The 24,356-nt window shown below is 37.9% G+C and overlaps 2 protein-coding genes and 3 long non-coding RNA genes across 13 annotated transcripts; 2 read left to right on the top strand and 3 right to left on the bottom strand.

Annotated features, from left to right (window-relative positions):
- Positions 1-5,063: 5,063 nt before the first annotated feature.
- Positions 5,064-6,349, bottom strand: LOC120642634. Its single transcript, XR_005662670.1, has 3 exons — positions 6,312-6,349; positions 5,321-5,363; positions 5,064-5,231 (listed from the first exon to the last, which is right to left on the bottom strand). It is a non-coding gene; the product is annotated as an uncharacterized LOC120642634 (long non-coding RNA).
- On the top strand, positions 5,548-6,038 carry LOC120642633. Its single transcript, XR_005662669.1, has 3 exons — positions 5,548-5,677; positions 5,777-5,851; positions 5,959-6,038. It is a non-coding gene; the product is annotated as an uncharacterized LOC120642633 (long non-coding RNA).
- Positions 6,350-7,368: 1,019 nt separating the features above from the next.
- LOC120642616 lies at positions 7,369-9,206 on the bottom strand. Its single transcript, XR_005662651.1, has 3 exons — positions 8,080-9,206; positions 7,632-7,715; positions 7,369-7,396 (listed from the first exon to the last, which is right to left on the bottom strand). It is a non-coding gene; the product is annotated as an uncharacterized LOC120642616 (long non-coding RNA).
- A 396-nt stretch (positions 9,207-9,602) lies between these two features.
- LOC120642467 lies at positions 9,603-14,711 on the bottom strand. 8 transcript variants are annotated; one of them, XR_005662596.1, is made up of 17 exons: positions 14,692-14,711; positions 14,530-14,592; positions 14,383-14,436; positions 13,623-14,276; positions 13,323-13,496; positions 12,915-13,089; positions 12,668-12,743; positions 12,493-12,581; positions 12,286-12,399; positions 12,122-12,170; positions 11,941-12,005; positions 11,747-11,838; positions 11,558-11,602; positions 10,596-10,734; positions 10,338-10,436; positions 9,845-10,233; positions 9,603-9,756 (listed from the first exon to the last, which is right to left on the bottom strand). XR_005662596.1 is itself a non-coding variant. In XM_039919008.1 (9 exons), exons 1-9 carry the CDS (start codon positions 12,903-12,905, stop codon positions 11,143-11,145), a joined length of 897 nt encoding a protein of 298 aa, XP_039774942.1. In that variant the 5' UTR covers positions 12,906-12,908; the 3' UTR covers positions 11,076-11,142. The 8 variants fall into 8 exon arrangements, 3 of the variants coding, with proteins under 3 accessions (XP_039774943.1, XP_039774942.1, XP_039774940.1); XR_005662597.1 differs by having other exon boundaries at positions 13,623-14,273; positions 14,383-14,592; XR_005662598.1 differs by lacking the exon at positions 14,692-14,711 and having other exon boundaries at positions 13,623-14,273.
- Positions 14,712-20,013: 5,302 nt separating this feature from the next.
- On the top strand, positions 20,014-22,366 carry LOC120642591 (small nuclear ribonucleoprotein Sm D2). Of its 2 annotated transcripts, none has more exons than XM_039919185.1 (5): positions 20,014-20,174; positions 20,409-20,444; positions 21,185-21,262; positions 21,779-21,883; positions 21,980-22,366. In XM_039919185.1, exons 2-5 carry the CDS (start codon positions 20,430-20,432, stop codon positions 22,094-22,096), a joined length of 315 nt encoding a protein of 104 aa, XP_039775119.1. In that variant the 5' UTR covers positions 20,014-20,174; positions 20,409-20,429; the 3' UTR covers positions 22,097-22,366. The 2 variants fall into 2 exon arrangements, with proteins under 2 accessions (XP_039775119.1, XP_039775118.1); XM_039919184.1 differs by having other exon boundaries at positions 21,182-21,262.
- The last annotated feature ends 1,990 nt before the right edge of the window (positions 22,367-24,356 follow it).

Genomic DNA, 24,356 nt, shown 5'->3' with positions numbered 1-24,356 from the left:
GATCAGTCCGTTGATCGCCCTTCCAATGTTCGCATAGCTAGCGGCCGGTGACAGTCGACAGTCGTACGCAATCCCTACTAAACTGAATGCCATCCGCCGGCTTTTGTGTCGGCTACGACCGCCGGCTTGCCACACACTCAAACTAGGGTTCATCGAGAAGGAAGAAGACAGAGACATGCTTGCTTGCAAAGAAAGAGACGCAGAAGAAATTGAACACAAGCATCAACGATTCAAAGCATGCATGCGCAGGGGAATCGTGCAGGGCCTAAATGCCCAAATGTCTGATGCTGCAAACGCAATTCAGTAGAAGAAGTGGATATGCAGGCATACTCCTTGCAGGTCCAGCCTCCATGGGCTTATGCTGGGATCCAATGGTCTCGCTGGGGGCTGCTGGAAGAGCCCGTTATTGCAGCTAGCTAGCAGTCTGATAATGGCAGTCGATGGAGAATCCCATGCATCCGTTTTGGGGCCGGCCGGGACAAGCCTGATCAACCACGGGATCGGAGTTAATAAATAAATAAAATTAAAGGAAATTACGATTGTTGCTCTGCAATAATAAGGCGCGTTTAGTTCCCAAAAATTTTCACCTCCCCTTTAAACACATGTATGAAACACTAAATGTAATTAAATAACAAAACTAATTACACAGTTTGGATGTACATGACGAGACGAATCTTTTAAGCCTAATTAGTGTATGATTAGTCACAAGTGCTACAGTAACCAACATGTGCTAATGATGCGGTCAAATGCCTCAAAAGATTCGTCTCGCGGTTTCCAAGTGAGTTCTGAAATTAGTTTTTTAATTAGTGTCCGAAAAATCCTCCCGACATCTGGTCAAAGGGATGATGTGACAACCAAAATTTTTTAGTTTTGCAACTAAACGCGCCCTAAATACAACAATGCACAAGCACAACAGTGGATCGCTTTCGGGTAGCCCCACTGCTACAATATACAGCACCAGTGTAGGCCTGTGGAGTCTGCGGCACTGGGTATCGATGAGGCAGTGATGGATCAGCTCATCATCAGTGGGCGTTTCTCTGCAGCAGCAGGCCCATGGCATTACTGATTAGGGCCGTACCTCCAAATTGGGGCCCGATTCTAAGCGCAAAATGAGGCCTGCATACGCGAATGCTAACGACCATTTTTTTAGAAAAAATATCCTATATTTTCTTTACAATCTTACTATTATCGATTGGAGGGTTCCTTTTAAGCATTCGAGGTGGATACTAATAGAGAAATTTTAGAAATTCTCACAAAAATAAAAAAACATCCGACCATCTATCAACAACTCTAATTATAATAGACATTGGATCTGTTATCTTTGCTAAAAAAATAACCACATTTGCCATTATAAAAATAGACTAAAGTACCCCTAAATATGTATCTAAATTACCCATCTCTACTATTATAAAAAATCTAAAGTAACCCCTAATCTTCGTGTAAATTACCCATCTATAATATTATAAAAATAATACAAATAATCTCCTAAATTTACATATAAATTATACAATTATATTATTATTAAAAATTAAAGTAACCTCTAATTTGAACCTTAACTATATAATAATAACAAAATACTAAAGTTCAACAATATAAATTTTTAAATTACTATTTCTATCATTATTAATATATTTTTTATGTTATTACATATATAAAAGAGTAAAATGCACCGTGGGCACCTGAACATGCAGCGCTGTGTCAAATAGATCCATGAACTTAGAAACCAGACATCTAGCCCCTCGAACTTGCGAATCCGTTCACCCTAGGTCCAGCCCGGTTTTGCATGGCCTGCATGGCACTGTGCGGCAAGGATTTGCTACAGTAATCCCGGATTTGCTACAGTTACCGGTTTTGTTTTTTTCTTTTTTAATTTATTTCGGCTGAATTTTTAAAAAATCATAACTCTTTGATACGACATCAGATGAAGATGATTTTTGTATGAAAATTATAGCCCTCGATGAGATCTACAACTTTCTAGTTTTGAATTTTTTTATTTGACGATGTTAAGGTGCTCAAAAAAATTATATAAAATTACAGCAACATAATAATCGCGTACTTGTGCTTGTCGCATTAGAAAATTAATATATTTTTTGTTTGTTGTCAAATGAAGACATTTTGTATACCAAAATTTTAACACTTTTAACGATCTAGATTCTTGTAGTTTTGAGTTTTTACATTTGAAGTTGTTAAGATGTTGATAAAATAGTATAAAGCCTCAACGTCTTTCGCGTACTTAATATGCTGCTTTATACTGTTTTATCGACATCTTAACAACTTCAAATATAAAAACTTAAAACTATAAGAATCTAGATCTTTTAGAGTGCTAAAATTTTAGTATACAAGTGTCTTCATTTGACAACAAACAGAAAAATATATTAATTTTCTAGTGCGACAAGCAGAAGTACGTGATTATTATGGTGCTGTACTTTTGTATAATTTTTTTGGGTAACTTAACTTCATCAAATGAAAAAACTCTAAACTAGAAAGTTGTAGATCTCGTTGAGGGCTACAATTTTTCACATAAAAATCATCTTTATACGATATCATATCGAAGAGTTATGATTTTTCAAAGATTCGGTTGAAATAAATTAGAAAAGGGGAAAAACAAAACCACGACACTGTAGCAAATCCGGGGTTAATGTAACAAATCCTGGCCGCATAGTGCCATGCATGCTATGCAAAACTAGGCTGGACCTGGGATGAACGGGTTCGTAAGTTCGAGGGGCTAGATGTCCGGTTTCTAAGTTCACGAACCTATTTGACACAACGCTGCAAGTTCAGATACCCACGGTGCATTTTACTCTATATAAAAAGTACTACACACAATATGTGTCACTGTGTGTTCATGTATGATGGAAGATATAAAAATATCAATTTTCAAACAAATGGTTCAATTAAATATATATTAAGCACACATGGAGGTATGATGCAAAATGAAATGTATTGCAACTAGATAATGATAAATTATATATTTTAAAGTATTAGAATATTTAATATAAAAAAAGAATGTGAGATAGATAATTATAATTATTAGCTATAAGCTTTATTTTTGTATAATTCTAATTAACCCGTGCAGGAGCATGGTTGATAGGCTTGTGTTAAAGGAATTACATTAGGCAACAATGCCAAAAAAGTGAAGGCATTCTCTGAAATATTAACTTCTACAAAAAAATAATCATTAGTTTATGGTGCATTTTCTTGTGGTGGTTTATCAACTTCTCAAAATATGAACTTCTACAAAAAAAAAGGGAAATTACATTAGTTTATGGTGGTTTAACAAAACTAATTTAATCTTGCAGATGTTGGTGCGTTTTTCTATAAATTTTGATCAAAGCTTGAATTGGGGCGGGACAAAACTTAAACGGCTTATATTTTTGAAGAGAAAATAAAATATTAAACGCTGTTAGCTTGTCCTAGACGAGGCGGACTGTTGAGCAGGCTGGTGAACATGCCCATGTGCGGGATTACTATTTCTCTCTATTTCCGTGCGAGAGTCCACGCCAGCATGTCGCTAAATCCAGCGGCAATATCTTTTTTTTTTAACTTAAATCCAGCGGCAATATCTCGACGGAATAGTTGAGCTTAGGTCAGGAGCAGCGTGGATCGTCGTCCACCAGGTATTCGGTCGTTGAACCAGTCAAAGTCCAGCCAGCAGCGCGCGGACCTGCAGATTCAGATGGGTCCGTCTATTCCTCACTCGAGTGATTTCAACGTTTAGGTCACACGTGTGTTTCCGCCAGCCAAATCACACAAAAAATACAACAGCATAAAATTGAGTGAAACAAAGGCTGCCATCACCTAAAAAATTGTATACGTCCAATCAATACCAAACAAACCAGATAAAATAAAAAATAAAGGAGAATATAAACAAATTTCATGACAAAATAATAACCCAGAAAATAAATTTCATGACAAACTAATAACCCAGAAAACAAATTTCATGACAGACTAATAACCCAAAAACAAATTTTGGGATGCATTTGAGACAAATAGAGCATAATAACAGAAAATAAATAATAAAAAAATAAAAAACAAATTTTCATAAAACAAATTTTACAATAACAAATTTTGATAAATTTTTTTCTTTATAATGAATTTTCATAATACCAAAACTTCATAATAATTTTTTTTTCAAAAAACAATTTTTCATAATAAAAAAATTCAGAAAACAAAAAAAAAATCTTTATAATGAATTTTCATAATACCAAAACTTCATAATAAATTTTTTTAAAAAAATCATAATAACAAAATTCAGAAAACAAATTTTCATAATACCAAAAATTCATAATAAAATTTTTTCAAAAAACAAATTTTCATAATAACAAAATTCAGAAAACAAATATTCATAATACAAAATTTTCATAATAACAAATATTCATAAAACAAAATTTCATATTAACAAATATTCAAAAAACAAAATTTCATAATACCAAATTTTCATAATAACAAATATTCATAATAACAAAATTCAGAAAACAAATTTTCATAATAACAAAATTCAGAAAACAAATATTCATAATACCAAAATTTCATAATAACAAATATTCATAAAACAAAATTTCATAATAATGAATTTACAGAAAACAAAATTTGATAAAACAAATTAAAGAAGCCCAAATAGCCCAGAAAACAGATTTCAGGACAAAGTAATAACCCTGGAAACAAAAAAGATCAAATGCCCAATCAAAAAGATGCATCACAGCCCAATCCAATCAAGATTAAGAGATAAAGCCCAAAAAGAGAAAAAGCCCATATATAATAACCCAGTCCAACTCGATAAGGGCAAAACAGAAAAGGGCAAAACAGAAAAAGTCAAAAAAGGAAAAAGCAATGGCAGACTAATAAATAAGAAGTAAAGTTTATGTAGGATTCTTGCAAGACAAGTAGATGAGAACCCGTAGCTTACCTTTTCACGTGGGGTTGTTGGGGTTGTTGCCACACGCAGACTGCTCGTGAGGAATAGATGCAAAACAAATCCAAGTGCCCACAAAATGAAAACAAAGACACCAGTAACCAAATCATCAGATTGAACATGGAGAAGGAATCGAGAGGGGGGGGGGCAGGAGTCACAGTACAAGCAGATCAAACAAAAGAGAGGATGATCATCAATTAAAAAGATATCAGGTCAGTTTAATTCTAAAAGTTAGTGTATCAGCAGCTGCAATTAGATGAAAATTTCAGAGTTGTAGTATTTCCTGATTGATGTAATGAATTTGGTTTGCACGCACAACCTGATTACAAAGAACACAGAAAAAGAACAATATCTTCTGTTGCATATTGCAGAAAAGAACTAGCAAAACAAAATTTGTCAAAATCTTACCTGACATTGCAATTATCAAATGTGATATTTGAATTTCAGGAACCTGCAGGGGCATATGAACTAGATGTTATAAATGCAGAGAAACAGAGTATGAAGTTAACTGAAGAAGGCATTATTTTGAATGTGGCTGATAAGGTAACTTATACTGAAATTACTCCCTAGAAAAGGATATATGAACAATCAACAACTACTGAAAAGGTAAATTGACTAGAGTATTAAATGTTCTAGCAGATTGGAAACAATGAAACCTCAAATTTGGAATCTTCTGAAATGCAAATAGCAAGCCAATTCTGGTCAAAGGAAATGTTTAATGGAGATGGAGCCAGCAATCTAGATGATATCATGACACAGCCAAAGGTACAAAAAATAAAAAAAGGCTGCCTGATTAAAAAGGGGATCAAATGAAGCTATTTGAGAAAATGCATTTGAACTAACACATTAGTGATATTTGTGTAGGGATTTTATACAGATTTGCTATGGGAACAAATCAGAAATTCACAGGAATAGGACAACAATTCAGAGATCTATCTGGTATAACTAAATAGCTATATGAAGTTAAAAGTTATATTTCAAGTCCTACAAAATTACAGTGAGTCCATAGCTACAAACTATTGTGATTTGTGCATGTATGTTGGCAGAACCAAGGAGAATCATTGATGGGACTTCTGAATGCAAATTTGGGATATGAGGTAAAAAACATTGAAAAGGATAATGTCGTTGCTCCGGCTAATTTGAATTTAATTTCCTGATGATATTTTTAGTCTAAGAAAATTGCATTAGTTTACATACTAATGAAACATAGACAACTAACAAAAATATTTGAAGTTGCAGGACTTGACAGTGGGGAATGTTCAAATACCAGCACTTAGTGAAACAATCTATACTGCTCATACCAATCCAGAGGAGATGGCAAGAAATGCACAAAAGCAGGTAAAAAAGACAAATCATTTGGTGAAAATAAATTTGTGCAATGAAAAACAAAAGTACTAACCAAGTAGTTACTTTTGGCATGAAGATGAATCATGTAAGTAGGTTCTTGACTGATGAAACAGGGAATCAGAACAATGACACAATGTCAAATAGTGAGGTAAGAAAAATGTCTTCAGATAAAATTAAAAAAAAATAGTGAACAAGATATTGATCATTTGCAAAATCAATAAAAAATAACTATATGTATACTTCTGCAGATTGAGGAAACAACGTTTGATGCAAATGTTGAAAGGGAATTCAACACACAGGATGAAATCTGCAGGAATGATATTTTCAATACACTACAGTTAGATGAGGTGAGTAATAAAATGAAAACTAAGTTGTTGTGCATATATGAATGTATATCTATACAATATAATAACAAAAAACAAGTTTTCATTGACAGGTTGAATCAAGAGAAAACTGTGACTCAGAAGCAATCATTCAGCCAGTAAATGAAGCCACAGAAGACATCTTAAATGCAGAGGAGATAAATGGCAGCCAAGTATTGACAGAAGAGCAACTCGATGAATTCATTAGAAGTGAGGAGTTAGCAGCCTCAGAAGGGAATAATGCAGCAATTGAAAGCAAGTACACACCCCAAATAGGAATGGAATTTAAGGATAGAGATGATGCTCACCACTTTTTTTCTTTCTATGGATTCCTTGCTGGTTTTGAAGTTGTCATTGCTCATGTAACTAGAACTACAGCCAAGAAAAGGAACAATGAGATTTATAAACAGGAGATGAAATGTCATCGCTATGGAAAAGAAGGAACTAAGAAATGTGAGATCAATGAAGAAGAAACACTGATAGAAGATGAGCCAGCAGAAGAACAGAAAAAAAGAAGAACTAATATCCAGGTCAGAACAAATTGCAAGTGTGTGATGGTTGTAAAGGAAGACAAAGGTATTTGGAAGGTTGTAAGACTTGACTTAGAACATAACCATGAACTTAGTCCAAAAGATAGGAATCAAATATTCAGTGGCAAAAAATATATGACAGACATGGAGAAAGGAATTATAAGGACCTTGAATGATAACAACATACCAACTAGAAAAATGATTGCCATTCTGTTATACTTGAGAGGAGGCCTGACTGCACTTCCCTACAAGACAAAAGATGTGCAAAACTTGAGAACAAAAATCAACAGAGAGGTTACTGGAAGTGACATGACAAAGACATTTGAATATTTCAGAAAAAGAAAAACAGAAGATCCGACATTTTATTACAGATTTCAAGTGGATGAGAACTTGAAAGTCAAGAATATATTCTGGAGGGAAGGTATATCAGTGAATTGGTATTCAGAATTTGGAGATTGTGTAAGCTTTGACACCACTTACATGACAAACAAGTATAATCTTCCTTTCGCACCGTTTGTTGGCATAATTGGTCACGGGCATACATGCCTTTTTGGGTGTGCTTTCCTATCGGATGAAACAACTGAAACCTTCAAATGGGTATTTGAGACATTTCTTAATTCAATGGGAGGAAAGCATCCTAGATCAATAATAACTGACCAAGACAAGGTGATGAAAGTAGCAATTGAGAAAGTGTTTCCAAACAGCAAGCATAGAAATTGTTTTTTTCATATAAAATCAAAGTGCTACAACAAAAATTTGAAGTGCTTTGCAGTTAACAAAGGACTGCCAGAAATGTTTGAGGACATTGTCAACTATTCAGTTACTGAAGAGGAATTTGAAACACTATGGCAGAAAATGATCTATGATTTCAAATTGGAGAACAACAAATACTTTACAAAAATGTGGAACATGAGGAAGAGATTCATACCAGTTTATTTCAAGAATGAGTTCTTTCCTTTCATCCAAAGCACCGGTAGAAGTGAGGGGACAAATACAAGATTCAAAGATAATGTAGGTCCTACATACAACATTGTCAGTTTCTTGCGGGAATATCAAAGAATAGTTGATGGAATCAGAAACAAGGAAGAAATAGAGGATAATCAAACCAAACAAAAGCAACCAAAAGAATTGTACTACGGGTACACAATTGAACATCAAGCAATGGAGTTGTACAATAGAAATATATTTCTGAAATTCATGAATCAGTTGAAGCTGGCAGAAAAATATAAATACAAGGAAATAGAAGAGGGCAAGTACTTTGAGGTATGGTACAAGTCCAATCAAATTCAGAAGCGGGAAAGAATCAGGAGATATATAGTTCTAACAGACCTTACTCAAGGGAAAGAGGAATTCAGTTGCATATATGGAAAGTTCAATAAAGATGGAATATTGTGTGTTCACATACTAAAGGTGATTGTTGAAGAAGAAATAAGAGAAATACCTGGAAAATATTTCATAAACAGATGGAGGAAGAAAGAAAAAAAAATGCATAATCCTATCAGATCTGAAACAAGTGATACGCATGAATTGCTAAGGTTCAATATGCTATCAAGAAAAACTGCAATATTGACAAATAAAGGTGCAAAGAAACAGGAAGCAATGGATTACCTCGACCAGCAGTTTGACATGATCAATGAACACCTTGACTTGCTGCTTTTACAAAACGATACTGGAGAATCATCAATAGCAGAAAATCTAGTACAACAGCAAGGAAACAGGGAAGGAACTGAAAATCTTGAATGTTGTGCATAGATAGTAGTACTAATGGATTCTGATAAAATACAACAGAAAGGAAGACCAAAAAATCCAAAGAGACTGATGTCGCTGGTGGAACAAGAAAGGATAAAGATGGCAAAAGCAGAAGCAAAAAAGAAAAAAAAGAAAACCCAAACACCTCAAGTAAGATTTGCATTGGAACTAGTTAATAATTGCATAATATAAAAGAAACATTTTGTCGAGCAGGCATATAACATACAAACTCCTCTGAAATATAATTTTGCAGGTCCCCAGGGGAAAAGCAAGAAGAAATTGAAGAAAGGAAATCAGAAAGAGTGATGCGGGGAGTTGAAAAAAAATGGGCAGCAACAAGAGAACTTATAAAGCAGAATTATGTATTGAGTACTAGGATCACAAATGTACTTATGAGTCTATGATTCAGGGGTTCTGGGCATAATATGTGCTAAACATGTTTATCTATCCTATTACAGAGATTGTACTGCTCAAAGCAAATGAGCACATTAAAATCTAAAATCTAAACTCAGCACTGAGAATGGTGTGTAAACAAAGCCTTCACGATTCATGGTGGTGATGCTATCTTAGTCTCCCTGCATTAAAAATTCAGAATATGTATGAAAATAAATAAATGAATAAGAAAAGAATGATAACATAAAATATAACCATGGGCAAATAAAAAGTGAAACTAACCTTCACATTGAAATTGACAATTCGATACTTCATTCCTAAATTCTTCGGTTGGAAAACCAAATCATTTGCAATCTTAATGCGAATATGTGGTATATCAGTGTGCGAGAAAATAGTTGTAAGAGAAGTTCTTGTTGACATCTAGTGTTCAAGAAACATCATACAGTAAATTCCAGAATCAGTGCTGCCAAAAAATGAGAATAGTGATAAGTAGTGATAACTTGAAAAACTTGTAGAGAAGTCATAAAAAAGGGTAAAAACAGTGAACTTACGTATTTTCTGGTGGCTGTTCAGGTACTGCTGGGTAAACAAACTCATAATTTTCAAAGCCCATATCCAGACCCACATATTTATCCCAGTGGATTTGAAAAGAATTTCTCTGCAAACAAAAATAGATAACCAGCCTATACATTAAAAACTGACATGCCATAATATGCTGTAATCACAAATATGATGTAACTCTAAATAACAATTTGGATAGGCAGAGTGTTTGCAAAATCATGAAAAAAGGGTAAAAAGAAACACTAACCAGCCTTCCACGGACAAAAACTTTATACTCATCATCTTTCTTAAAGACTGAATCAAGGATAACGTACATACGATCCTTTATGTCTGCAACAAATACAAACCAATGGTCCTGGAAGAAAGTAGGATAAAACAACTGCAATAAAAGAAAGATGTTAAAAAAATGGAAAATGATTAGCTAATAAAGGAGATTACATGGTCAAAAAATATTTGAAAGAAAAGACACAACAATTGACTGACCATATTGGATTGATTTAGAAGACGAGCCTTTGATGATCTTCTAAAAGCTCGAGCCAACACATCTTGATCAGCTTCATCTACATCCTTGAGCAATTGATCCTAGAAAATGCGAAATATATTTAAATGATAGTGATAGGAGCAAAAGGTACTGAGAACAAAAATAAGCCATTAGATAACCAAAAACAAATAGGAAATTTAGCTAGGAGAGGGAGAATCTTACAGAAATATTTGAAAAAAATAATGTTGTCTTGAATTTACAGGATGACCACTGGGTTTTGAGAACAGACTATAGGCAAAAACAGAAACCACAAAAAACTTCACAACTCCACCCGGTTTAAGAGAGTCTCCTAATGCCCAAAAGGTGCAACGGACTCTTGAAAGATTGACTGCATCCTCGCTGCATGAAAAATAGAATAAAACTAATAAACAAAACCGTAGAATGAAAAGCAAAAAAGAAACTGAACAACTCAAAACTGGGTAGAGTAGAGAGGAAAATAACACTAACCCTTGAAATTCAGATAAAGCCAACTTGACAATACTATTGTAATTATCAATCTCAGATTTAGAAACATGAAACTTATTGGTATTGGAACCAGTAACACAGCCACCTTTGAACAAAGGTCCAGGTTTAACAACACGTCTAGGGCCATGGACATGACATTTACCACCAGATGTAGAATCCCTAGCTCTAAAAGAAAATGATTGTGAATCATTTACATCAAAGCGGGCAGAGGGGGCTGGGCACAAAGCCTGAGGGGCGGAACCCTTGAAAGAAGATTTCTGAAGTTTTGAGTTGTACATGATATCATATTTTTTTACTCATAGCTCGAACACTATCATCTAGAGATCTTTCACCAACAATCTTAACTTCAGGAGAATCCTAGAAAAATATAAAAACAAGAATACGATAAAAGATTATAAAAAAATTGAAATTGGAAGTGGAAAATAGAAAATGAGAAAGAATGAACACATACACTGTGATTTTCAGTCAATCGAGAATTAAATATTGAGCTGGAATTCCTAAGACACTGAGACACGGCAGAAGATTTCCTTTGTGTACTGTGAGGAGTGCAGCCTATAGTTTGCATCACAATTGGAGTCTGATAAAACAAAATGGAAGGGTTCTAAGATTGGAGAAGTGAATAATATTACAAATGACAAACTAACAAATAAAATTACTAGACAAAAAGAAACAAGGTAAAGAACAGGATATAATATACCCTTTGAGATAATGGAGGTGATGCATTATCTTTATCAGAAGCAGCCTATAAAATGGATTGAACAAAAAAAGTATAATTTATACACAAAGAAAATCAGATTAGCATATGAAAAAGACTATATACAAGAAAAATATGAAAGACATAAAGGAAACAACAAAAAATAAATAAAAAAGGAAACATAATACCTGCTTAGAAAAAAATCTGGTCATGCCTGGCTTAGGAGATGGAGAAATTGAATCAGGAGCATAATAGTTCTCCTTGTCAAGCATAATCACGTCGCTCTGAGTGTGATGGTTAGCATTATAAATAGCAGAATGCTTCAATTTCTTAGGTGCAGAAACAACAGGCTCTTTTGCATGAACAAATGGTGATGAATTCTTTGCCTTATCAAGTCTGATTTTAGATGGACCAGCATCTGATTTTTTTATTTCATTATGACAAAAGTGTGCTGCAAAAAAATAAATATAAACCCAATAATATTGAGTAAAAGATAAATTAAAAAAATTGAAAAAGAAAAAATTGAGGTACCGATTGAAATTAAAGACATAGGTAAGAAGATGTAACTGTTCTTTGTCAAATTTTGCATCACCCTAGCAATGACATCGTTATCAACCTAAAAAAATGAGAAAATAAAAAGAGTGGATTAAGAAACCAGTAAAAGAAATTAGGACACCGGAAATGAAGAAAAAAATCAGAGTCAAAATGAGAGAATTAAACATGAATATTACATTTGAAGGTGTAGAATTGACAGGAGAACGGTGTAATTTGGGGACAGGCAAGGGGGTAGAGGGTTTGCAAGTGTTATTAGCAGCATCAGAAGCTCCAGAAGGTGAAGAATAAAACTACATTTATAAGAAATTTGACAAAAAAAAGGATATTAGGCCAAAAAGAATAAGATGACAAAATAAAAAGAGAAAAAACAAACAAAAACAAACCTGAGCAAGATTTGCACAGGGAATATGGCTAGATGGATTTGTAGCTCTCTCAGCTTCATATTGAGAACCAGGGACATCATCCTGGGCATCTATACATATGTAAAAAAATGATATAAATGTTAGAAAATAGTGAATATAAACAAGCTAACAGAAAATCAAAAAAATAGAAGAATACCCGAATTGCCAAGATTCTGTCTCCTACTTGACCCAGAAGAATTCATTTCTTCGTCAACTTCATGAACATTGGGATGCTGAGTAGAAGTGGCATTCTCATGATTTGACCCACGATCATTATTTTTGTAGGCATTAGCAATGAGCTTAAGAAGATCCAGGACTAAATTTTCAATGCGAGAATCAATGGAATACACATGATTCAACAGTTTACAGAACATAGATTTCAGCAAATCTGGCATGGCACTAACATGATTGACATCCAGCTTAACAGACACTCCAAGAGTTGAAGAGGTAGTTCTGAATAAGCTTGCAAATGCTTGCCTTCAAAGAATCAGGAAGCTTGCGACCAGAAAATTGGTCCAAATTCTCAGCAAAATGAGAATCTATATTGACACACATTGGATTGTAAAGAAACCTTAAATCCTACAAAAAATAGAAATATTAAAGAAAGTCAAAAAAAGATAAACCAAAATTGAAGCAAAAGAAACTCAATGCTGATCAAGTGAGAGATCAAATATGTTAGGCCAAAAAAAGATAATATAATAAGAGAATGGTGGTACTGTAAATAATATACATACATAGAAATAACATAAAAAAAGCATAAAAAAGTGATATGTACAAATGCACATGTTAAAAATTTAAAAAATGAGAAATACCTTTGAATAGAAGGTATGAGAAACATCAAGTAAGGGGTGATATCCATAAGAACCAGGAGACTTCATGTCAAGCTGAGCATAGGTCTGTATCATTGAATCCTTCCAAATAGTAATACGTGGAATAGAATCTAAGACTTGGCGAACTCCAAAATCAACATAATCTAGGTACAGTACCTAACAGTTTAAGTAAAAACACACAAAAAAGGAGAGATAGGTTAATGTTTGAATTGAATATGTAAGAAATAAACTATAATATTAACAGTAAAGTAAATTTATAGTCAAGAAAAAGGAAATACTTACAGCAAGGTAGTACAAGCAACCACCAAGACTACCACCAAAGCCTGAACTTATACTTTTGCCATGATTAAAGGATTTAACACAATCAAGCAACCAGTCCGGAATATAACCGCACCAATCATATTGATTCAGATTGTTAATATCCTCAAAAATACCAAAATATCGATAGCTACGGACACTTGAAGTATTAGGACATAGAAAACTGTTCATTGCAACAAGAATGAAACAAATGATCAATTCTTCATCAGACTGAGTTTGATGCTTTAGAATTTTGTTGGCAAAAAACTTCACTGAAGGCAAGGACTGCTTCTCAAACATTGACAGCACAATTGCTTTACCCGCAGAAGGATCGGAAGGGAAATGTTTATCTCCCATTGGAAGGCCAAGAACTAAATGCACAGATTCTTTTGTAAGAGAGATAACCTTGCCATCAACAACTATATCAGCTGATCTATAATTCACTAGCTCAGCTACCCACTTCACAAACTTATTAGGCACATAGCACTTTCAGAAAAGCAAAAGAGATCCCAGCCCAGAATTTTCAATGACTTCACGATTTTCAGGTGTAAGAGCATCCAAAATAGATGAAAAGCTTGAGACTGAAAATCTGGTAAAAACTTCTTTGGGCCTTTTAGCAGATTTTTGCTTCTTTGCCTCCTAACAGAGAAGAAAAAGTTGTTATAAAACATAACATTGAATCAAAATAAGAAAGTGAAAACAAGAAAGAAAGTAAATCATTAATTATGACTAAAAAGATAAGAACCTCAAGAGATATAGTTTTCGCGAGCTGCCTCTTCAAAACCTTCAATTCATGGTACTGAAACCACAAAAAGGAACATAAAAAATTAGTCTAAGTGTAACTAAAATTGAAAATCCAAAAAGGAATAAGAGGGAAAATAAAGTAAATTACATTTTTCAAAACTTGTTGATAAGCAGCAAATTGGATGCTTTCAATGCCCCCAGAGCTGTGAACCTGATAGAAAACAAGAATAAAAACAGGAAACACAATTAGAAATACAAGATAGAGGGGTATAGGCAAATTTAAAAAAGAACACAAAGAGGAAAAACTTACTTCTGAATCTTCGAAGTCATCTTCGAAGTCATTACTCTCACTGTCAGATAGATAAGCAGACAAATCTTCACTGTCCAAACCATAAGAATCCCAACTGTTGTCAAGGTCGATAAATTCCTTAGGCCTCTTCCTTGCCATCTACAAAAAGAATAATTAAAACTAATACCAAAATACGAGTCAAACTAGAATACTCTGGACGTTTTTGATGCAACAAAGCTAATATTAAGAACCAACAGAAATTATTAAAGAAAAAATCCTACGAAAAGGCATCAAAACCATGTAACATACATTTCAAAATGACCAGTGATGCGAATCAGCAAAGGTATGCATCGATATCCTACAACAGATAATGCCATTAATCAAAAGTAATGAACAAACATGTTCAGATAATGTCATTCATCAAAAGTAATGAAATCTCCGTACTATTTTCAAAAAAATTGCTAGTGTACAGGTGTGCTCCTATATGAACAACAAACTGAGGTGACAGTAAAAGGGAAAACTAATAGGAAAAGGTAGCAAAAGCACCACACATTTAAAGAAGGGAACAGAGCATGAATCTCACTGAACATTGTCACTTGATTACATCTAACGGATAGCAGAAGCGACAAACAGACAGACAGCAAGAATAGCAGTATCTACGGCAGCATTATACCTAGCATAGGATCCAAATTTTCAATCACATTAGGCCCCAACCATTTTGAAACAAATAGTACCTAACAAATTCAGAAAACACTATTCATCCACCAATGCTTCATTGATTTAAATCTTAAAAACTATATTGTAGTACTGAAACCAAACAAACAACATAGGCTGTCAAAACAAATGGCACAATGCATCTACAAAGGATGGGATGCAGTGCAAATCCCACTAGAGACAATACCAATTCCTATTCATTAGAGATGTAACTGTGTATACAAATCAGAAGAGGTAAGCCGTAAAAAACCTAAGTACACTAGAAGCTAAAAACAGAGAAGAAAAAAATCAGCAAAACAACAAAGTATACATTCCATGGGAGAATGCAATATATAGAATTTATTAGCTATTAAAACAAGAAAATAAATAAAATAAAGTCGTAACAAATAAATTTGGCTACAGATAAAATGAGTGGCATACAAGTCAGCGGCTATTGATTAATCCATTTCGTGCAATTTTCAGGTACAAAACTATTCTAAAATAAGTTAGATAAAAAAGGAACTAGCCGAAATGGGTACAGATCTAACTACAACAGCTATGAAGTATGAATCAGGGGGGAAATAGAAACTACAACGAAACATGGAAATGACTGAAATTCTGAAAGCAAATCAAATAGAAGGGGGAGGCAGAATCAAATAAGCCAAATCCACATGCAAAAACAAGCTCATATGAGAGATCAGGTAGGCAGTAGCCGCGACGTGGATGCTCCAGCAGCCCCCCCGGCACCGAGGCCTCCTCAGTGCCGCCTCACCCTCGGCCTCCAACGAGCGCCGCCTGTGGTCGCTGCCGTGGTGCACGCTCCAGCAGGAGAGAGAGAGAGGAGAGAGAGAGATCAGATGGGGTCTCCCACCGGGCTGCCCCCCATCATCTCCAAAAGTCACGGGGAGAGAGAGAGGGAGACCGTGTTTGGATACAACAGTGAAATTTTCACGCACGTTTTTCGAGAAGAGAATCTCGCATGCATGGAGTACTAAATGAAGTCTATTTGTAAAACCTTTTCAGGGATGGATATAACTTTTCGAGACGAATCTAATGACGATAATTAATTGATGATTTGCTACAGTGATGCTACAGTACCATCCTCTAATCACGCGGTCAAAGACCTCATTAGATTCGTCTCGCGATTTACACGGGGGGTTGTGGAGGTGGTTTTGTAATTAGACTTCATTTACTATCCCTAATTAGTGGTCAAAGGGGCAAAAAGTTTTCATGAAAAATTTTACACCCCCAACCAAACACAGCCGGAGAGAGAGATCAGGCTTTCTCCAACCATTCCCCCCATCCAACTCCCCCCAAACGTACTATTTACTATATTTTACTACCTTTCTCTAAAAGATTCATTCCCCTATAACTCCTGCTCTCCAACCATTCCCCCCATATCTATTCTCTCTATATACTATCACTCATTAACTAACTATTTATTTATCGTTTTTGAATTTAAAAAAAATCAGACAATATTTGTATTGTCATAATACGCATTATCATCATGTTACGGGGCTCAAACGAGATTAATATCATGAAAAAACAGTGTGATTAGAAATATAGGGGGAGTTGAAACTCACCCTATATATGAAGGGAGTTTCAACTCCCCTCGTATATAGGGGGAGCTGTGGAGGGAGCCGTTGGACCGCTCGCTCCCCCCAAAGCCCCCCTACGTAACGTAGGGTGGGGGCGCTTTGCGGTGCCCGTTGGAGGAAGCCTCAGATGGGGTCTCCCTCGCCGGCTGCCCCCCATCATCTCCAGAAGTCACGGAGAGAGAGAGGAAAATCACGGCAAGGCCAAAATCACCATAAAGGCCAAATAACCGCGAGCCTGATTCGAATAAGGAAACAACCAAATGCGCCGCGAGATTACTGCGAAAATTAACGGAGAAAACGAGACCAAAATAGGAAATAAAATGGAATTAAATACAGAAGCACAAACAGATCGGGGTGGAGAGTGCAAGCAACCAAACAAATTGGTGGAAATCAAAAGGTGAAGGAAGAAATCAGGATGAACCCTAGAATCGCCTCACCTGTGCAAGAGGAAAGGGAAAAGCAACACGAGCTGAGAGAGACAAAAAGAGAAAGCTATGTATAAGAAAGTCGTAGAAAGCGCGGCGGGCGCGGAAGCCGTAGAAAAGCGGCGGGCGCGGACAAAATGTTTAAAAAAAGATGACCCCACAGGTCAGACAAAGCGGAGTGCGGAGAGGAACAAAGACATCACAGCGAAGACGGAAAGAGATCGGACGGACAGAAATTCGAGTGAGAGACAGACCAGAAACGCTCGTGTGAGCCATAGCTTTTCCGGATTCAGATACATCAAATGCAGCACAGTGGAGGCCTGGTGGAGGGTCTATCGGAACGTCCTGCTGGCGGATTGCAAGCAGGTTGTGGATTCTGTTTGGTTCATTTTGTTGGTATATCAAACAAAGTGGCATATCAAAAAGGTAAAACTAGCCGATGGAGTTACTGAATCTCATGGACATACGGCAGGGCAAGCAAGGGACATCGTCTCTAGCTTGGTCCTTGCTTCAGCTGATTAGACATAGATCCGGGCCGGTCTACTAACTATTAGTAGTAATTAAAGGTATTTTCACTGCACTGAGCCCTAGCTGGAAGCTTTTGGTGCCGATAGCCTGATATGGATGGATAGGTTGGGGGTTAAGGCTTAAGTGCAGGCACAGCTTATCTTTAGCTAAGTTGGGCCAAAAAGGTATACTACAGTTACAGCTGAATTACGGCGAGGCAGAGCCATCAATGAGCAATTTCGACAAGAAACCCATCGACGCCAGTACTTGCCGGAGTACTCTGCTTCCCCGTAATTAGCATCCTCCATGGCCATGTATGATCCCTTAAACAACCACTACAGGTATTCATGCAAACTTACCTTCAACCTACCTTACCAAGGTGTTCCTGCAACAGTAATTTCCCGACAAGTTTTGTGGGGCGTCCTCCGGAAAGACAATCATGCACAAACGCACGGCCGGTGCATAGCTCGGCCTTCTCTGCCTTCTCCGATCCACCTCGACCCGACCACTGTAAACAGCACAGCAAGGCTCACTGACTTACGTCCATGCTACGAGCACCAATAATCAATGTACCATTCTCCTCGGTCGTCCAAATCTCTCTCATCTTTTTAGTTACGAGCCGGAAACCTAGCAAGGCGCGTTCCTCTTCCTGAACAAGATCTATAGAGAAAGCACAGCTTCAATTAGCTAGGATATATCCCATGTCTTGTCTCGTAACAAGCATGTGTTGCATTCTCCCACAGCAAGCTCTGCTCTTCATCACTGACCTGACCGCTGAGTGCTGATCAAGCGGGCGCGCTCCACGCCCATCATTATTCCCTTGCTTCCATTGCTAATAATGTGTTCTGAATGTCTTAGTAAACTGTGTTTCCCCATAGTTTATGCACATCGTGTGCGCCACTTTCCACAGAAATTCTACCGCATGTGTTACACTTGGAGCCCGAGGGCCGAGGTGACTGCATGCATGCCCTGATGCTGCAGCTGATTGCTGCCGGAGCATAGAATCCAAACCGGCCGGCGGCTACCATCTCTACCTAGCAGCTAGTACTCTTTGTCACATTGAACGAAGCTACGTAGAGTATTGCGCGCGAGGTCCCCGTGGCGAGCTTGTGCTGCAGTGACGACTTTTTTCCGTCTCCGTGTATGTTCTCTCTGGACCGGGCTGCCCGTTGCACGAAAATGGAAAGGGTACGGCGGTCGCTGTGTGATCGATCGATGTGACGCCCAACCAAGTCCAGCGAACACTGCCAGCCCGAATCAAGATAGGGTGCGTAGCCCGGCAGGCGTATCCTTTTTTTTAGAAAAAGGATTATAAATCCGGCCTCTACGTCCGTGTACGTACACAGCCAATTATTACAACGTTTACAAAGAAAGAAAAGCACCGCCAATTTGTAAACCAGACAAAGAACTAAAGCAAACGATAATTATGCTTCCACCCTCCCTTGACTAGCTCCATAACAATGATCTCTGTGTTTCTGCTCATCACGGAGAGTGTGTTCTTAGCATGCTCCTCACACTGCAGCTGCGCCCAGAACCGTAACGGGCGTATCCTGACAAATGCCATGGCGACGCTACGGCAGATCTCTCTCGCATCGAATCGCAGTGTCCTTTTTGTCAGATTCCGAGCTAGTTCCGATCCATCGACTGGGCGCGACGCCGCCGGACGGCCTACGATCTTACCGGTCGATCTTTACGTGCAAATCAATCGTGCGTACGTCAGTTGTCTTGCTGCTTCTGGCTCCAGAAACACACACAAAAAAAAGTTATCTTGGTGCTTCTTGCAAAGTTCCCCGACAGGATGAGGTTGCCAAGCTCTTTGTCTTTGATCCAACATGGTGGGAAAAAGCGTGAACGCACTGTGAGTCTGTGATGGCTACCAGCCTACGCTCAATTCCCCCACTGAAGAAGAATGGCTGTAAAACCCAGCCAGCGTGTCAAATTTTACATCTTCAGGATTTTGTCAGGCTAGTTCTCTACTACATACAATTCAGTTCAGTTCCAACCAGATTGGTTGGTCTTCTCAATTGGGCCGAAATATCATCCCGGACCAACAGAAAACACAACTACGCGAGGAGGCCCAAGTGGCAGCCCGGCCCAACACTAGAACCGCCTCTGCTGCCCTGCTGTGGCAGGGTCGGCGCAGTGCCGAACACCCACGCCGCCGCTCAAAAACGCAGGCGAGGGGGAAGGGAAGCGAGGCACGGCCAAAAAATTTCCGAGGTTTTCGCCTCTCGCAGCGCACCAGCGCCACCCGGAGCGGCTCGCCGTTGGCGCGGAGGAGGTACGTAGCCGGCGCTGTACCACCAATCCAAGCGCGCTAGGCACCCCCCCCCCCCCCCGCCCTTCGGTTAGGGTTTTTGTGTTGCCGCTAGATTTCTGATTTAGTTCCTAGCTTCTGCTGAGCGTCGGGCGCGGACCGTTAGATGCGGGCTTGATCTCTCTTGCGTTTGTGTTTTTTTTTTCGGCGCGTGTCAGCTTGGCTAACTAGGCTGCCCTTTGTTTTCCCCCTTCGCAGGAGAGCGGAGGAGGCTACGCGATGGCGGAAGAGAATGTAAGTTCCTCTCTTAGTGCTGTTTATGCTGCAGGTTTCTTGTTTGGATTTGCTGTTCTGCTTTTAGAAGTAGATATCACTGTAGGGAACCCCATTCGTTAGGTTAGAATTTCAGTTTAAGATATATTGGAAGGCTTTTAGCCTTGTATTTTTTTCCATCTTGTTTTCCTTACCCTAGGCCTAGGCTAGTTAGTTAGTTTAACCTTGGAATTTTTCACTCAGAGCCCTGAATTGTCTAACCCCAACAATTATATTTCGTGAAAATACTTAGTGAATCCTTATGCTCAATTTTTTAGGCAAGGTGCTATTTCTGTGCACTTGCAACTTTTTGGATCCACAACCTATTTGTGTTATCGTTTCCAGAATAGAATATGCCGTCTTGGAGTATATATATGTATCAAGACTGCCCATTGGTCCTCTTTGAATGAAATCAGATCCATTTAGGCCAACAGAGAAGCATTGCTTTTTGTTTGATTGAGTGGACCAATCGGTCCTGGTAATTCATAATGGCCTATTACAGTAATGAACTAATAAAGGCCTTAAGCTTATGCGCTGCATCAACCAGTTAAATCATAGATAGTGAAACATTTTCTGCATGGGCATAGATGCTGTTATGATATCGCAGAGAAATCCGCTTTCTTTCTAGAGTCATTGGTGTGCTTGATTTTGATGTCTATTGCATTTCTAACCTCTTCTGGTATACTGGGACAATGCTAACTCTATATTTTTATTTACAGCAGGCTGGAAAGAAAGAGGAGGAGGAATTTAGCACAGGTCCTCTGTCCGTCCTAATGATGAGTGTTAAGAACAACACCCAGGTGCAAACTTTATCCTTTTCCCCTGCAGCTATTTGCTAGAAAACTATGCTCCTTGTGTTCTTAGATTTTGTTTTTTGGGATTCCATACGAAATATATAGATACTAGTTGGCATATGGGTATAACTTCATATATTGCTCAGCCTCTGTTATTCACATTAGATCTAATTTCATTGTGCTCCCAATTCAGAACCTGACTATCATATGGCGCATAAAAGCATTATTCACGTTAGATCTAATTTCATTGTGCTCCCAATTAAGAACCTGACTATCTATGGTGCCTAAAAGCATTGTTTTAAGTTTCTATATATAGTATCTATCCTTTGTGCATGCTCTAGTAGTTTTTTTTACAGCATATTCATCTGCCATCAGGTCTTGTTTTGCGTTCCTGTGTATCTTTTTATTCTTCAGAACAATTTAATGGTCAACAGGTCAAGTATGTGCAGCTCTTTTTTGACTGCTGAATTTTGTCCGTAATTTGTCAGCAAAGCTAAAACTTCAATATCTGAATGTCTTCAGGTGCTTATCAACTGCCGCAACAACAAGAAGCTGCTCGGCCGTGTTCGTGCTTTTGATCGCCACTGTAACATGGTGCTTGAGAACGTGCGGGAAATGTGGACAGAGGTAACGAACTGAGCTTTAAAGCTATGATTGTTTCCTAGGATCCTTCAAGTCCTTCATTTTCGAAAGCGTAATTGACCATGTCTCATTTCTTCACAGGTCCCCAAGACCGGCAAGGGCAAGAAGAAGGCTCTGCCTGTGAACAAGGACAGGTTCATCAGCAAGATGTTCCTCAGGGGTGACTCAGTCATCATCGTGCTGAGAAACCCAAAGTGAGCGTCCAGCAAGCCACCTTGATCTGGGGTTTGAGGAAGCCATGTATCTGTTGAAGACTGTAGCTTATCTACTTATCTATGTTTTTGGAGGATTAACCAGTAGTCTGGAACCGCTGCTTATGTGGCATGGTGATGGCGCATGAGCACACGTTTCATGAGTTTGTTAACTGGAGTATGTACTTGCCAACTGCTGTATTTTGATCACGGTATGCTGTGCTTGTGTTTCTGATTATGGAACTTGTGCGATGTGATCTTTATCACTTAACGTTCATCAATCATCTCAGTGGAACATTGCCTACACCTGTCAATCAGCTTTTGGTTCCGGCGATTCATCTGAAACTGAAAGGCTGAAATTGTACAGGTTTCTGTAGGTTGGAGTTTATGCTGGTTACACCACTCTGTCTGATCGAGCTCATTAAGTCATTAACTAAGTAGGAGTAGTACTTTTCTTTCAAAAAAGAAAAAAGGAGTAGTAGTACTGTTTGGGCTCTAACTCCACTTGTGGGGCCTCGATCTCGACCGTCGACAGGAGATCGAACGCTTTCTGTATCGGTGGGCCCCAAGGTGTCGATCTGGAGCGTTGGATCAGGATTAACGGCTGAGACTAGCCTTGACCCGCATCAAGAGAGCAAGACCGCCTTCCTCTACCTCTCAAGCACTTGACAAGCCGCCGCTTCTGGATCTGGGGAGGAGCGAGGACTAGGGAGGATGAACTGGATCGGGCGCAAGATCCACCTATACAATGTCACCATCGGCCTCTACATGCTCGATTGGTGGGAGCGCTACCTCTTCAGTATCCTTTCCCCCGATTGCTTCTCTTGCAGTCTCGTTCCCATCTCTCCCGATTACTCGGTAGATCCATTTAGCACCCGGCTCAGTGCCTCAGTTTAGTTGTAATTTTTTTCCTCTTTTTTTTTTTGTTTTGCTAAGTCTGGAAAAACCGTGCGGATGTATATCCTATGATCTGTCGAATTTAGGGATCTTTCAGCGTGCATTCATTTACAGCCTTTGTTCCTTTCCCCGCTGCAATTCTTAAGACTATAGATAGTTGCCAATACGAGAGCCTCCTTTGATGGATTACACTAGTAATAGGACTATAGTTCTTTAGCGCCAAACATCCAGAGAATATGAGTTTTATAGCAATTTATATATTATTAGCTAGGAAATTCAGAAAGTTATCTTGCAGATGTTGCGTGCGTTTGTCTGTCAATCACTAGCAGAGCTCCTACAGTAATCCCGGCTTAACGTGACTCAAAGCTCTATTTTAGGAAGTCTGAATATGGATTATAACATGGCCGTTTTCTTTCTGAAAACTGCAGAGAAAACAGCAGGAATGTAAAAATATCGTACCACTAGACAGCTAGGTCGGGGACTTGAATCTTGTTTAAGATAAAAGTATTCCTCGTGTCCCTGAGTCAGGCTAACCCTGCCCTGATCATGGTGTACTCCTCAAGCTACTGCTTTTGGACAGTATGCAACCGTGGTTATCCTGCAATGAAGAGTGCTATGCACCCTGTTCTTCCTTGTCGCTTTCAACATCCCATTCCAAGTTCTATAAATGCTAATGTTCATGTCCCACATATATTGGAAAACAAGATAATGATATTTACAGTGCCCACTTTCTCAAGCCTGTAACTGTGCAAGAAATTTTGGAGGCAACCCACAACCTTTTATTTAGTAAATATTTTATGTTCCCTTCATACTTTATATTTATTGCTGACAGAAAAAGCTTTAGTTGATACATGCACAAAGCCTTTTAACTATCTCTAGTGTCTTACTGTCTTCATGGAAGTTTGGGTGCTTTTTGACTGCAATGAAGAATAGCAGGAGCTCTAAAGTTTTCGAATGATGCAGTCCTTTTGCCACTCCAAATGCTCCTAAAGTTCTGATTACTTATGAGTCTCAGTAAAATAACATGTTATCCCTTGACTATAATTAGATATTTTGATGGTTTGCCTCTTTTGGTACATTCTCCGGTATCTCCTTGGGTTCTTCCAAAGGTACGAACTTCTTACCTTTTTGGGACTAAGCACTATCTGATTGAGCTAAAACTGTTTCCAGCTGTCATATGCTCCCCTTAATCAGTATTTGTGAGGAACTCAAATGGCTATACAAGCAGATATACTTTTAAGTTACATCTTTTTGTGAAGATGCAAGTTCATGAATATAGTTGAGTAGATACAGTATACAGTAGCAAATCCATGCACAAACTTCCATTAAGCTATCTGTGTAGATGAGCATATTTATCCTGAAATATTTTG

This window comes from Panicum virgatum, chromosome 7K, assembly GCF_016808335.1.
Source record: "Panicum virgatum strain AP13 chromosome 7K, P.virgatum_v5, whole genome shotgun sequence".
Lineage (NCBI taxonomy): Eukaryota > Viridiplantae > Streptophyta > Magnoliopsida > Poales > Poaceae > Panicum > Panicum virgatum.
The sequence above is the reverse complement of the archived record's forward strand: the minus strand, read 5'-3'. Positions and strand labels throughout refer to the sequence as shown.

Coding starts and splice junctions, on each gene's coding strand:
- LOC120642591 (XM_039919184.1), top strand. Junction 21,263..21,778: donor GTGTTAAGAACAACACCCAG/GTGCAAACTTTA, acceptor GAATGTCTTCAG/GTGCTTATCAACTGCCGCAA. Junction 21,884..21,979: donor TGCGGGAAATGTGGACAGAG/GTAACGAACTGA, acceptor ATTTCTTCACAG/GTCCCCAAGACCGGCAAGGG.
- LOC120642467 (XM_039919006.1), bottom strand. CDS start 12,905: ATGCCAGATTTGCTGAAATCTATGTTCTGTAAACTGTTGAATCATGTG. Junction 12,400..12,492: donor CCTGTGCAAATCTTGCTCAG/GTTTGTTTTTGT, acceptor TTATAAATGTAG/TTTTATTCTTCACCTTCTGG. Junction 12,171..12,285: donor TCAATTCTACACCTTCAAAT/GTAATATTCATG, acceptor TCATTTTTTTAG/GTTGATAACGATGTCATTGC.